The sequence below is a fragment of the Loxodonta africana genome, chromosome 2, assembly GCF_030014295.1.
Source record: "Loxodonta africana isolate mLoxAfr1 chromosome 2, mLoxAfr1.hap2, whole genome shotgun sequence".
NCBI classification, from domain to species: Eukaryota; Metazoa; Chordata; class Mammalia; order Proboscidea; family Elephantidae; genus Loxodonta; species Loxodonta africana.
Genome location: NC_087343.1, coordinates 129,365 through 145,114, shown reverse-complemented (window position 1 = coordinate 145,114; position 15,750 = coordinate 129,365). Strand labels below are relative to the sequence as shown.

The 15,750-nt window shown below is 44.3% G+C and overlaps 1 protein-coding gene across 1 annotated transcript in view; it reads right to left on the bottom strand.

The window, feature by feature from the left end:
- Window positions 1-15,750, bottom strand: part of PLEKHG4B (pleckstrin homology and RhoGEF domain containing G4B) — a 61,081-nt gene that overhangs the window by 21,115 nt on the left and 24,216 nt on the right. Inside the window, 6 exon segments of the mRNA XM_064276083.1 lie at window positions 2,896-3,051; window positions 3,643-3,765; window positions 4,686-4,784; window positions 5,166-5,282; window positions 7,519-7,605; window positions 15,625-15,718. Of these exon segments, the coding sequence (XP_064132153.1) occupies window positions 2,896-3,051; window positions 3,643-3,765; window positions 4,686-4,784; window positions 5,166-5,282; window positions 7,519-7,605; window positions 15,625-15,718 (676 nt within the window).

Sequence of the window (15,750 nt, the reverse complement as noted above, 5' to 3'; positions counted from 1 at the left end):
ATCCCTATGGGAACAGGTGCCGTGAGCACCCAACACAGAGTGAACCCCACAGCTGCACACGTGATACCTGTTCTGGGCTGGCCAAGTGACGAGAGCCCACACTGGTGTTAGTGACTACACTCTGCAGCTCATATGCATGATGACATTCAGTGCCTGGGAATGGGAATCAGGACCGCTAAAACATGGACCCAGGGCCTTCAGTTTGGGAACCTGTTAATGCCTTAGACACGTCTTAGAAACATTTCTCAGGCTGGTGTCTGCTTGAGGCTGCCCAGACACCACCTGCTCATCTTCACAGCTCAGTGACAAAATCAAGGACTTTATTTTAGAGACAACACTGCTTGGTTTGTAGTGGAAATGTCAGTGTACATTTTATTATAGTTCGTGTGCAGTTGTCATGACACAGCTGACCACAGTGTGCGGGCACGGGTGGTGGGTGCTGCAGGAGAAGGCTGTTATGAAAAGATCTATGGCTACAAGGCTCGTGTAATGATCCTAGATACACAGGCAGATGAGAGAGACAGATCAGAGTGTATACTCTTCTTAAATACAGCCAGAGTCATGGATTTTTTTCCTACAAAACAGAGACCGGCAACCTCAGAGCTTCTGGGTGCAGGGGAGACAAAATGGCCAGCAGAGCCAAGCTGGATACAACTCACAGATACGGTCTATGTCCAGCTTCATGAAAAAAGTAAATTCTATCTGATCTGAAAACATATATATATATATATATATATATATATATATATATATATATATATATAAAAGAACCATATAAGCTCTGTGATAAAATATATCAGTAACTCCATAACCTTAAGATAGAAAGGACTATTTAAATCATAAACAAAGTTAAAGGACAAATTACAAAGTGGGAAAAATATGTGCAACATAACCAATGGATTACTATAATTAATATAGTAAAACTACTACAAATCCATTGGCTAAGTGCATGAAAAAGCAACTCATGAAAGAAACAAACATAACCAACAAATGAAGAAGAAAAAGTTTAGCCACAATTCAGGAAATGCAAATGGAAGCTATGACGAGATGCTCTATTTGAGGAAAGTGATGCTCTCAGATGCTGCTGCTGAGAATCTGCCTGGCAGTCATTTGTCAAATGCACAGAAACCTCAAAAAAATTTTTTTTCTGATGATGACATCTGGAACCTCGGAATTTAGCTAAAGGAAATAATCAGGAGGTGTGAAAAGATGGAGGTACAGTAATGCTTATCAATGGTGTTCGTGATAAAAGAAAAACTGGAAAGAGCCCAGGAGCCATTCAGTCAGGAGGTGAGTAAACAAACAGGTTCAGGCATCCAGGATGCTGCGGCCAGTAAGGATCAGGCACGAAGGTGCACCCCAAAGCCCTAGGGACAGGGCGGGTTAGAAGAGCTACAAGTAGCATAACCCATTTTTGTGAAAATACATGTCACTTGTAGTTTATTCGTACAAATAGAAAACATTTACGGTGGAGATATATGAAAAAAAACTCACCCAATTGGGCAGACAACCAGGGTGGCCAAGAAAGCCCCTGGCATGAAAATGGTCCAGAACCACCAGCAGAGACGCACCTGGGAGGGGGTGGGGTTGTGCACCCTGAACCTGTTATCTATGCTCAGAGAGGAGAAGAGGGGCTGATCCCAGATAGATCGGGGTGCTGTGAAGAAGTAGCCTCAGACTGCAAAAGGGTCCGAAAGCAGCAGCAGACACTCAGAAAAAGGGCGAGAAGAAGAAATTGAGAAAGTCTGCCCAAAGGTTGAGCAGAAAGTTGATGATACTAAAACGCGAGGGAAAATGGGAGACTGTTCAGGGGGGTGGGAGCAGGCATCAGCAGAGCCGCCAGGGTTCCTGAGAGAGGACATAGTGCCCTCAGCAAGGGCTGCCACCACTTTGCCCCCTAGGATGTGTCATCCTAAATTCTGGATGTTGAGGATGAAGAGTCTGCAAGCTTCCAGGGAGAAGAGCAGGTCACAGACAGAGGGTCAAGGTCAGACAGTGTCAGGCATATCAGCTGTGATGCTGGATGTTCAGATAGGAGCCAGCATTCAGAGGGGAATGTGAAGGTGGGAAGACATTTTCAGACATGCCAGGTCTCAAATTTCCCTTCCATTTCTCTCTCTCTGGGAAGTACCAGGGCGGGGCGGGGGAGTGGGGTGTGGACAGCTGCACAAAACGATAATGTCAGCCAAGGAAGAGAGAGACGTGGGGTGCAGAGACCGGAGACCAGGGCCAGGTGCATGAGGTGGGACGGGTGCTGCCCACAGCCTCAGGTCCTTCTGCCAGGCTCCGTGGCTGCACTCGCCTGGTGCTGAGGGGTCCCTGCCCCCGCCGGCCTGGTGTGGAGGGGTCAGGCGGACATTCAGCTCACACCGCCCAGCCCCACCCGAGGGCCCGAGAGCTGGAATTGGCCACTCTGAGACCAGGAAAACACTAAGATCCATACCCCCTTGTCCCTGATGGATGCCCAACCATGACAAGTCCTGTATCCTGACCTCCCAGGAGAGGCTGTTGACAAGTTTTGGGGGAGCTAAGGCTGGATAAGGACCCAGAGGTGTCTTCCCATGTCTGTTTGCCCACCAGGGCCATCATGTCCCCTCCCTCCCCACCTCTTGGCAGTGACCCCCTCTCAGATCTATTTAGATGTAAGCTGTTGTTGATAAAATGACTAATGAAAAAGTTTCTAGAGAAGGTTTATATGCACATGTATATGAGGGGAAAAGTCAGGATTATAGTGCACTGAAGTGGTAACACTGGTTCTTTTCAGCAGCATTTGAAAATATTTTTCTCTTTTGGCTCCTTTGAGTTAATTTTTTTTCTCCACTGAGCCAGAATTTCTCATGTAAAAAGGAAATAAAACTCATCACTCCCTTCCTCTAGGACTTCAGCGGCACTGACCTGGACAGGTCCCTCCTGGTGCCGCCTCAGCTCCTGCAGGCCCTCCAGCTGCTGCAGACACCTGTTGGAGGACAGGACCAGCCTGTGCACCTCCTCATCCACCTGCTCATACAGCCTAGTGGCTGCCTCGATGGCGTCCCTGGAAGAGAGGGTGAAGTGGCGAGTCCTGGTTTCCACATGGAGAACGGTGCTCCAGGTCACAGCCCGCTGGAACACCTGCAGGCTCCTCACGGGTGGTCACTCACGCCTAAAAGAAATGATGCCCAGGGGGGAGCCTGTGGCCAGCCATGGACATGGGTGTGCATGCACCAGACGCCACCATCTGCACAGACACCCAAGACAGAACACTGGCCAGGCTGGAGTACGGCCAACTCCATGTGGCATGGAGGGGATGGGGTGGGGGATGGCAGCCCCCAGGACGACACGGAAGCTCAACTTGGGGCCACTGACTCTGAGTCTCCATCATGGTGAATTTTAACTTTCCTTCCATCTGGGCCTTCCAAGGAGCCTCTGCTTCTCTTTGGAGCATGTGCATATGGATTAGCTCTGGTCCAGGCAAAGGGCAACGATGCTAGTCAAGGCGCAGAGGCCGGGCTCCCTGGACTGCTGCCTGGATGGAAACATGCTCCCCATGCCCATAGCACAGCGCTTTGCACCATTGCTGCAAGCTTCCCAGAGCAGCCACTCTCGATTGGCACAGGCAGCCCTGCTCCAGGGGCACACTCACCAGCCGTCCTCACCAGCAATGAGTTCGTCCCTCCTCAGCCTTGCCAGGACAGCGCCACCCTCCAGCCTGAGGTTGACCAGCAGTGTGTCTTCCAGGACACACTTCATCATGGCCCTGTGCATGTAGATGAGCTCGGTGACTTCCTGCAGGGGGAGAGATATCCATACAGCCCTGCTCCAAGGGAACCCCTGTCTATTAGCAGTAGCCTTGCTCCAAGGTAACCCCCGTCTATTAGTGGTAACCTGCTCCAGGGGAACCACCATCTATTAGCAGTAACCCTGTTCCAGGGGAACCCCTGTCTATTAGCAGTAGCTCTGCTTCAATGGAATCCCCTGTCTATTAGCAGTAGGCATTAGCAGTAAGCATGGCCAGCGTTCCTGGTTTTATAGCTAAAACTAAAGCACTGGTCTGTGCTGTGCCCACATGCTGACATCTAGTTTGAATAGGAAGGGAGTGGAGTGCCAGACGCACTCACAGGGAGGATGAGCCTGAGGCCAAAGCTCATGGAAAGAAAAGAATGGTGCTCACGACTTGGTGGCAGCAGGTCTGCTGTTCAGACCAGAGATACCCAGGTCTGGTCACCCATGAGAAGTGTCCAGGGGATCCCAGTCTCATCTTCTAGGCTACCATGGTCTGTGTGGTCAGTCTGTCTCTCTGCCTTGCTTGAATGATTCATTCCCAGTTACTATTCCTACCATATTGGCATATCACCAAATATGGTGGCATGTTTTTCCTTCTGGGTAGGGTGGGGCTTTTTTTTGGTGACAAGCAGGAAGGAGTGATCTTTTGGTAATTGAAAGAAATCTACAATCAAAAAGCATTTTAAATTCTTTGCTACAGATGATGGTGAACCAAATGTTTATTTTCAAGTTTTAGGGTGGGGCTTTTTTTTGATGACAAGCAGGAAGAAGTGATCTTTTGGTAATTGAAAGAAATCTACAATCAAAAAGCATTTAAATTCTTTGCTACAGATGATGGTGAACCAAATGTTTATTTTCAAGTTTTAGCTAAACCTGTATGTCCCCACCTATCTGTCAAGCAAATGAAATGTGTGAGAACTTACCTGTGCTGTACCTAAGGCTCTGTGGGTGTTCAGGGAGCAGACTGAATTTTGTAGGAAAACAATGGCTTGTTTGCAGTTCGCGGTGAAGGGTTCCAGTTTCTATCATGGTTTGAGAGGTAGGAGACAAAAGTAGAAAAGTTCTGTTAGATGCCGAAATAAACAGCTTTGAGTTCCTAGATTTATGTTAATCTCACGGTTGTAAAAGACTACCTGGGCATTAAGTGTGATCTTTGAAAAATTCAATGAAAGCACTGGGTGGGAGCAGCCCTACTTCCCCCTACCCACAGTGGACTCTAAGCCTCCAGCAAGTTGGCATCTCATGCCTACCACATCTTGGCTATCCAGAAATAAAGTCTGTGAATGATGACCATGACAGTGCGGAACTCAGGGTGGAGGTCTTTTCAAATTTGAGTAAAAACATCCATATGAGGGAAGGATCTCAAGGCCCTGGCAAGGGCAGGCCACTGTGCTGTACCTTACCTTTCGGAAGCAGACCCAGTCGCTGTGGCTGTAGGGGAAGGAGCCGTCGAACTCTGCAGTCAGCTGGGAGCTGTCAATGAGCTTGTGCAGAGCCTTTAGGGAGCTCACCACCTCCCACTGCCAAGGAAATGCCTTCATGTTAGAGCCACAGACCACCCTCCTGGGGAATGACCACTGTAAATGATTCGCTTCTGGGGGGATTGCTATTAATGGGTGGAGAGGACTGAGAGGCTGGTTTAGGATTAGCTCTCCTGGTTTGCTGGGCAGCATTAATGAACAGTATGTGGTTGGATACAGTAATGAAGGTGAAAATAAGTGAAAGGAGAAAAGAGCAAAGAGAAATGAAGAAAAAGCCCCAATTAAGGAGAGACCAAAACAGTGGAAAGAGACAGAAAGAGGAGAGGGCAGGAAAATGAGGGGAGAAGGTTAAGTGCAGAAAGAAAAAGGGAAAAGTGAGAGAATGAATCAAGGAGTCCCACTCCTGATATGGCAGAGTTGATCCTTCTCAGATAAAAATCATGAACTCTGCACAAAGTATAAGACAGCGATCTGAAAGCTCAGGAGGGTGACCAGCAGGTATATGGTGGCGGCAATTGAAACTTTGAAGAAAGGACTGGGATGGAGTGACTTGCCCATTTTTGTGGCTTTGGTCTGGAGGCAGGCTGTGTATATGGTGAGATATGCAGTGGCTGGAGCTCAGTTAGGAAATGGGTGTCTTTCCGCCTGAAGAGCCAGAGGATAGACCCTGGCATAGCCATTGGAAAGGGAAAGCAGATTCCCAGAAGGAAGAAATCCAGGAAAGGGGAGCCCCAGATCCGTGTGTAAACTCTGTCAAAGCCTCTGCACACATGAGGCAGATTGAGAGCAGCTTGCAGCTAAAGGCTAAAAGACCTGAACCAACCCACTGGAGGTGATAAAGAGTTTTCAGTTTGCATTGAACCAAGTTAAATCCATACTAAAGCAACACTCTTCAGAAGTTTATAACAGAACCCAGTCTCTACACCATAGCATTCACAATGTCCAGGATACAATCCAAAATTACTTGACACATGAAGAACCAGGAAAATGTGATCCATTCTCAAGGGAAAAGATAATCAACAGAGGCCAACCCTGAGATGACCCAGATGTTGGAATTATCAGACAAGGACTTTAAAGCAGCTATTAGAATTTTTTTTTTAATTATGTTCAATGAGGTAAAGGAAAATATACTTGCAGTAAATGAAAAGATAAAAAATCTCAGCAGATATACAGAAAATATTTTTTAAAATCCCACTGGAAATTTTTTAACTGAAAAAAATACAATATTTGAAATAAAAAATTCACTGAATATTGAATGGAGTTGTGAGCAAAGACACAATGACCCTAAAGATCAATAGAAACAATCTGATCTGAAGAAGACAGAGAGAGAACACAGATTCTCAGGGACTGATGGGACAGTATCAATATGCGTAGCTGAAGTCCTAGAAAGAAAGGAGAGAATGGAGCAGAAAAACATTTCAAGAAATAATGGGTAAAAACTTTCCAAATTTGGTGATAGACATAAATTTACAGATTTTAAAAGTTCAGTAAAACCTAGATAGGATAAATATGAAGAAAACCATGCCTAGGCACATCATAGTCAAATTGTTGAAAACAGAAATCTTGGAAGCAGCAGAGGAAAATGACACATTGCATACAGAGGAACAACAATTTGAATTATTGTAGACTTTTCATCAGAAACTATGGGTGCCAGAAGACAACAGAACAACATCTTTAAAGTGCTGAAAGGATGAAAAAAAGCAACAATGTCAACCCAGAGTTCTATATACAGGTAGGCCCTAACTTATGACATATTTGAGTATGACGAACTGCACTTACGATGCTACTCTTTTTGCTATTTCTTTGTACATCTTATTGTTAATAATATGTACTACATACAATGTTGCAGCTGATGTTAACATTCTCAGATGTTCACTTGCAGATGTTCAATTTTATGATTTACTGTTCAAAACATTGAAAACTAAAAAAAAATATGAGGTATTCAACTTATGTCAGAACCGTCGTAAGTCAGGGACTACCTGTATAGAGAAAATACCCTTCAAGAATGAAAGCAAAATAGACATTTTCAGATAAAAGAGAAAGAAGTAAGAAAAAAGAGAAGGAAAGAAAAAGAACGAGGTGGGGAAGAAAGATGAGATTTCATATTATGTTCTGTAGGGCTCCTGTAAGAATTTAAGGATAGGAGGTAGGTTTCCAGGCTCCCACCTGGCTACAGTCAGAACTTACACAAATTCTTTCCCGTGTATATCCTCATCTGCTCAATTTTATGCATCATTCAGAGTCATACCTAATGCCGAGGGTCTAAAACCTTTACCTGAATTGCTGCATCCTTGTCAGGCCTTAATGTTGATTCTTTATCCACCAGCAGCAAAATGCTGTGAATTATGGGAGGAACTGTGTTCTGAAATAAGTAAGAAAGAAATATTACTGATTAGCTTTCTAATTTTTAACTGATCATTGAGTAAACAGAATAATCCAATTTTGATTGGTGCTGCTTAAATAGATATTTTTTCAAAGTATCTATAATGCATAAAACGTAGTTGACTCAGCTTCGGATGTAAATTATTTGCCCTCATGAATTTTAAAAAATGTAACCAGGTATAAAACAGCCAAACAACCCATTGCTGTAGAGTCAGTTCCAACTCATAGCAACCCTATAACTGCCCTATAGGGTTGCCAAGAAATGCCTGGTGGATTCGAACTGCCAACCTTTCGGTTAGCTGGCATATCGGGGTATAATAAACATACATATGAGAAGCTGGACTATATGAAGGAGAACGGGGCATCAGGATTGGAGGAAGACTCATTAACAACTTGCGTTATGCAGATGACACAACCTTGCTTGCTGAAAGTGAAGAGGAATTGAGGCACTTACTAATGAAGATCAAAGACCACAGCCTTCAGTATGGACTGCACCTCAACATAAAGAAAACAAAAATCCTCACAACTGGACCAATGAGCAACATCATGATTAACGGAGAAAAGATTGAAGTTGTCAAGGATTTCATTTTACTTGGATCCGCAGTCAACGCACATGGAAGCAGCAGTCAAGAAATCAAAAGACGCATTGCATTGGGTAAATCTGCTGCAAAGGACCTCCTTAAAGTGTCAAAGAGCAAAGATGTCACCCTGAAGACTAAGGTGCGCCTGGCCCAAGCCATGGTATTTTCAATCACATCATATGCATGTGGAAGCTGGACAATGAATAAGGAGGACCGGAGAAGAGTTGACACCTTTGAATTGTGGTGTTGGCGAAGAATATTGAATATACCACGGACTGCCAAAAGAGCGAACAAATCTGTCTTGGAAGAAGTACAGCCAGAATGCTCCTTAGAGGCAAGGATGGCGAGACTGCGTCTTACATACTTTGGACATGTTGTCAGGAGGGATCAGTCCCTAGGGAGGGACATCTTGCTTGGTAAAGTAGAGGGTGTCAGCAAAAAAGAGGAAGGCCCTCAGTGAGGTGGACTGACACAGTGGCTGCAACAATGGACTCAAGCATAGCAACCGTTGTGAGGATGGCGAGGACTGGGCAGCGTTTTGTTCTGTTGTACATAGGGTCTCTATGAGTCGGAACCAACTTGAGGGCACCTAGCAACAACTAACAACAATGACTAGGGGTTGTGAGCATTTTCTCATGCATCTATTAGCTGCCTGGTGGTGTAGTGATTAAGTGCGACAGCTGCTAACCAAAAGGTCGGCAGTTCAAATCCACCAGGTGCTCCTTGGAAACTCTATGGACAGTTCTACTTGGACCCATAGGGTCACTATGAGTCGGAATCGACTCGACGGCAATGGGTGTGTTAGCCGCCTGAATGTCTTCTTTGGTGAAGTGTCTGCTCATATCCTTTGCCCATTTTTTAACTGGATTATTTGTCTTTATCTTGTGAAGGTGTTGAATTTTCCTGTGGATTTTAGAGATTAGACCTTTGTCAGATTTCTCATAGCCAAAAATTTTTTCCCAGTCTATAGGTCCTTTTTTACCCTTTTGGTGAAGTCTTTTGATGGCCATTAGATGTTAAATTTTTAAAAGATTCCAGTTATCTAGGTTATCTTCTGCTGTTTGTGTATTGTTAGTTATGGCTGTATCCTATTTATGTATCCTATTTATGCCATGTATTAGGGCCTCTAGTGTTGACTCTGTTTTTTTTCTTCTATGATCTGTAGAGTTTTTTGTTTTATATTTAGGTCTTTGATTCATTTTGAATTAGTTTTTGTGTATGATGTAAGGTAAGGGTCCTGTTTCACTTTGTTTTTTTTACAGATGGACATCCAGTTTTGCCAGCACCATTTGATAAAAAGACTGTTTTTTCCCCATTTAATGGACTTTGGGCCTTTGTCAAAAATCAGGTGGCTGTAGGTGGAAGGATTTGCATTTGAGCTCTTAATTCTGTTCCATTGGTCAATGTCTGTCATTGTACCAGTATCAGGCTGTTTTGACCACCATAGCTGTACAGCAGGTTCTGAGGTCAGATAGTGTGAGGCCTCCTACTTTATTCTTCTTCAATAGTGCTTTACTTATCTGGGGCTTCTTTCCTTTCCATGTAAAGTTAATGATTACTTTTTCCATCTCTTTAAAGAATGCTGTTGGTATTTAGATCGGGATTGCGTTGTATTTGTAGATTGCTTTGGGTAGAATGGACATTTTCACAATGTTGATTCGACCTATCCATGAGCATGGTATGTTTTTCCATGTATGTAGGTCTCTTGCAGCAGTGTTTTGTAGTTTTCTTTGTATAGGTCTTTTACGTTCCCAGTTAGATTTATTCCTAAGTATTTTAAATTTTGGATTTTTATTATAAATGGTATTGCTTTCCTGATTTCCTTTTCATAGTTCTCTTTATTGGTGTGTTGGAATCCAACTGATTTTTGTATGTTTATCTTGTATTTTGCTACTTTGCTGAATCTTTCTATTAGTTGCAGAAGTTTTCTTGTGGAGTCTTTTGGGTTCTCTATGTATAGTATATGTCATCCACAAATAAGGATAGTTTTACTTCTTCCTTACCAATTTGGATGTCCTTTATTTCTTTTTCTTGCATAACTGCTCTAGCCGGGACTTCCAGTACAATGTTAAATAGGAGTGGTGATAAAGGGCATCCTTGTCTTGTTCCTTGTCTCAGGGGGGAATGTTTTCAGCCTCTCTCCATTACGAATGATGTTGGTTGTTGGTTTTGTATAGATGTCCTTCGTTATGTTGAGGAATTTCCCTTCTATACCTATTTTACTGAGAGTTTTTTTTATCAGGAATGGTGTTGGACTTTATCAAATGCCTTTTCTGAGTTGATTGAGATGATGATGGGACTCTTTTGTTTTATTTATGTAGTGGATTACGCTGATTGACTTTTTAATGTTGAATCATCCTTGCATGCCTGGTATGAATCCCACCTGGTTGGGGTGTATTTTTTTTATATGATGCTGCATTCTATTGGCCAGAACTTTGTTCAGAAATTTTGCATCTATATTCATGAGAGATATTGGTCTGTAATTTTCATTTTTTGTGATGTCTTTGCCTAGTTTTGGTATCAGGGCTATACTGGCTTCATAGAATGAATTCGGGGAGTACCTCTTCCTTTTCAATGTTCTGAAATAGTTTGAGTAGTACTGGTGCAAGCTCTTCTCTGAATATTTGGCAAAATTCTCCAGTGAAGCCATCTGGGCCAGGGTGTTTTTTGTTGTTGGGAGTGTTTTTATTGCCCTTTCAATCTCTTCTCTTGTTATAGGTCTGTTCAGATTTTTGACCTCAGTTTGTGTTAGTTTAGGTAGATAGTGTGTTTCTAGGAATTTGTCCATGTCCCCTAGGTTTTCAAATTTTTTGGAGTATAGTTTTTCATGGTACTCTGTTATGATTCTTTTTATTTCAGTTAGCTCTGTTGTAATGTTCCCCATTTCATTTCTTATTTGGGTTATTTGTATCCTTTCCTGTTTTTCTTTTGTCAGTTTGGCCAATGGTTTGTGGATTTTGTTGAATCTTTCAAAGAGCAAAATTTTGATTTTATTGATTGTTTCTATTGTTTTCCTCTTCTTTATTTCATTTATTTCTTTTATGATCTTTATTATTTCCCTTCTTCTGGTGGCTGTGGGCTTCTTTTGCAGTTCTCCTTCTATTTGAGTCATATAGCTAATGTTTTGATTTTGTCCCTTTCTTCTTTTTTGATGTGTGTGTCTATTGCCATAAATTGACTTCTGAGCACTGCCTTTGCTGTGTCCCAAAGGTTTTGGTATGATGTGTTTTCATTCTCATTTCATTGTAGGAATTTTTTGACTCCATCCATTATCCAGTGGTTTTTAAGCAAGGTGTTATTCAGTTTCCGTGTATTTGATTTTGTTCCTTGCTCTTCCTATTATTTTTACTTTTATGGTGTTGTGATCAGAGAAGATGCTTTATATTATCTCATTGTTTTGGATTTTATTGAGGGTTGCTTTGTGGCCTAAGATGTCTATTCTAGAGAATGTTCCATGTGCACTGGAAAAGAGTGTGTACTTTGTTGTTGTTGGGAGGAGTGTTCCATATATGTCTATGAGGTCAAATTGGTTGATTGTAGTCTTTAGATCTTCTGTATCTTTGCTGAGTTTCTTTCTAGATGTTCTGTCCTTTACCAAGAGAGTTGTGTTGAAGTCTCCTACTATTATTGTGGAACAGTCAATTTCTCTTTTCAATGTTGTTATGAGTTTGTTTTATGTATTTTGGAGCCCTGTCTTGGGTGCACATATATTTATTATGGTTATGTCTTCATGGTGAATTGTTGCTTTAATCATTATGTAATGTCCTTCCTTGTCTTTTATGGTGGATTTTGTTTTAAAGTCTATTTTATCTGAGATTAGTATTGCTACTCCTGCTCTTTTTTGGTTGCTATTTGCTTGATATATATTTTTTCCATCCTTTGATTTTTAATATATTTATGCCTTTGTTTCTAAGGTGTGTCTCTTGTAGACAGCATATTGATGGGTTCTGTTTTTTTAATCCATCTGTTGCTGTCTCTTTATGGGTGCATTGAAGCCATTTACATTTGGTGTCATTATTAATAGGTGTGAGTTTATTTATGTCATTTTGTAGTGCTTTTTTTTTTTTTGTCATGCTAACGTTTCCTTTGTTCTTCTTACTCTCCTGTGCTGAGTTCCTTTAGTTTGTGATTTTTTTTTTGTAGATTTTATGTTTACTGAGACTTTATGTTTTTCTTCTTTATTTTGATGAGTAGGTTTGTTAACTTTCTTTGTGGTTACCCTGAAATTTACCCCTATCTTCCTGAGTTTGAACCAGTCTTTATTACTTAATATTGCCTTGACTTCCTCTACTTTTGAAAGTTCTATACCTACACATTTATTCCCTCTTTTATTGTTCTGATGTTGTTGTCATTTACAGATTGACCTCTCTAGCTCTCTGTTGTAAATCTTTTAGTGTTCTTTTATTCTTGAGAGTTCATTATCTAGGTTGGTATCCGGATTCCATCTGGTGTTTGAAAAAGTTCTTTATTCCTTCATTTGGTGCTTAGGATTCCAAGACTGACATTCCTGTCTGTTTTACTTAGTTTTTTGGGTCTTTGCTGCAGAGGGACTGCATAGTGCTTCTGTCTATAGTGCCATATTAGCCGATAAGGGTGAGCACTTTCTCTGTGAGGCCCGTTCCTGCATGACTTCAGTCCTTGAAACCTCCAAGAGAATCCAAATGTCAGCTTGGGGCATAATTACACCCACATCCACAGAATAGAACTGAGTTTGCTCTCATAAACACCACTAGGAGATTCCTTAGAAGATTCAATTGTGATGAAAACATAAAGATTTTAGTAGATGATTATGACTTCCAGCTCTTGCTTTCTCTGACATTTGGGGGTTACAGATGCTGAGTGCCTCCCACACTCAGCACATGGTTTAAGTTAATAAGGCAAGTAAAAAGAAATGGCTGGCGAGGGGTGTTCTTTCAAAGAAGAATGATGCACTGTGAGTAAGTGGTTCTGGATTAATTTTGCCCTATCTGCCGAGAGCTGAGCATGGCAACTGGAGGGCTCTGTGTTCCACGTGGGAAGGTGCTGCTGCTAAGCTTCTACATTTGGGCCATTGATCAATTTTGGGTTGATTTTCATAGATGGCCCAACTTCTGTCTCTTGCATGCAGTGGCTCCTGGTTTATTTTTGATGCCTGATTTACTGGCACATGACATGCATATACCACAGTGCAAGGAGGAGTTCACACGGTCAGCAGCTGTGGGTTCATATTCACACTCAAATAATCTCCAAGCCACCTGGATGGTTGCTTCTGTCTGGCCACAGGTCAGAGACATCTTGGGAGGGAGCATGACTTTACTGACCTCCAGCTGCGTCAGCCCACCCTGGATGCTCACACCATTCTCAGACCCACTATACTTGCCTGGTGCTTGGCCACATTCCACCTTAAAAATAAGGCTTGGCCCTAGAACCTGCCCTTGTTCCTCCGTCTGTCCCAAAACGACACTGTGCTGTTTGAGCTCTTTGGGGTGGTTTAATGTTGGGGAAAGTGCCGTCACACAGCCACTACCAGCCCTACAGGGACCTGGCCACAGAAGGCTCTGGTGAGGCTTGCTCAGTGCCCTGCTGCAGGGGAGCTCGGGTTCTCCTCTGTCCTTGGCTTCCAGGCAGGGATTCTAGGTTGGGCCAGTTGGCTTGAGGCCTCTAGCCAAGGCAAGAACTTCAAATCCTCCTCGTCCCAAACCATCTCTAGAGCAGCAAATGACAAAGCTGACCATTTGAACACTGTCTGCTGTCCTCTGATCTACAGCCTAATAAGGGCTGGTGACGATGATGGGGGAAGCCCAGGGCATGAACAGATGATCGTGAGACAGGAGCTATGGCTGTCCCCACCACAGCCACCCTGGGGGGTAAGGCTGAGGGAGGACAGGCACATGAGGGGTATGGAGAGGACGAGAAGAGAGGGGACCAGACACAGCCCCCCCTGCCTTCACGGAGGGGCTTGGTACTGCCTCCAGAATGACATCATGGGAAGTCACCCCGCAATGATACCTCTGACAAGTGGGCACCTGTCTGTCCCCTCCAGGCATCCCCACCTGAGCAGGAGGTTGGGGGTCCCGGGGCGGAAGAGTACCCTTGTTAGGGCAGGGGGCCTGGCTCTGCCTCAGCACCCAGTACCCAATGTGAGAGGGGGTGGGGAGCTGGACGCCAGGGGGAGGCTCTCGAGGGCCCCTGGATGCTGGTCTTGGATTCAGAGATTCAAGGTGACCACAGCCTTCCACAAGGTCATGGCCACATAGAGGGATATCCGAAACATTCCTGTCTGTGGCCCCAGCTTTGAGAACTCCAGGGCGTAGATGTCGGAGCAGTCTGACAACAATTGTGGGTTGCAGATGAACCCAGTGGTCCCAGTCAGGAGCCTGGACCTGCTCCATGGAGTCTGTAGGGCCCCCACGCCCACAGAGGGTTATGTGATATGGTGGCTCTTGCAGATCTTTAACATGATTGTATAGTTTTTTCAAACAAACTACACAGAGTAGGTTAAAGGATTTCTGGGAATTTCATCAAAACTTCTGGTTATGTTTTTCAAAATCTTTCCACTTAATGTTGTTGACATTTTAGTCTGTTTCTAGAGGTAAAAAAGAAAGCTTGTTTTTCTTTTCCATGAGCATGGTAAGAGCATGTTGCTACAAGTTGCTGTTTAGCTGGGCGCCGAGTCCTGCCAGCCTCACCACTCAAGTCTTTCCTTGCCAAAACTCCTCCATTTGGTGACCCTCATCAGGAGGGTCCAGCCTTGCACTGTCAGCAAAGACAGAGCAAAGGAAATGGGCTCTAGCCTCAGTTGGGGGGGGGGGCAGCAGCAGGGGAGGGGATGTCAGTGGAGGGGTGCATTCAGGGCTTCCTGGGCTTTGAGGGAAGGCGCCAAGGCACCAGGTCCCAGACCCCACGGAGACCCCAGACCCCACAGAGACCCCAGACCACAGTGCAGCTTGGCCCCACAGGGTCTGTGCACACATGTCTGATGGGGACCAGAACAACCCATGTAGCCCCTGGAAGCCGGGACATAGCTGCCACTGAGTGGTTCAGGGCCTCGTCCCCCACAATGAGTTTATCCCTCCTGTCCATGCCTCCGTCCCATCTGGGAGGGGGTGTGCATGCTCCTGTACCCTGATTTATTCAGATAAAAAATGAGATCACAGCACCCGTATGCATAGTCTTGGCCGGCTTTAAGGCTTTGCAGCTACCACAGAGCCCAGCCTCCAAGACGGCCCAGACACAGACAGACAGATGCTCCTTAGCCCGATGGCTCCGCCTGGACCCCAGGGAAAGAAGGCGCTGGGGGCCAGCTGGTGCCAGGCTCCTTTGCATCTCTCTCTCCCTTTAATCACAAAGCCCTTGTACAGTTTTTTTCAAACAAACTAGAGTCCCATGTTAACCCTCAGGGCACCCACAGGCCCTGCACAGCTAAGACCCCACCTCACCTGCAGGGCCTTGAGGGCCTGGGAGAGAGCAGGAGCAACTGGACCCTTTCTTGCATCCACCAGGATGACCAGGCCTAGGTCCTGTACCTCCTTCCTGCAGAGAGAAACAGGTGTCCGTAAATACTG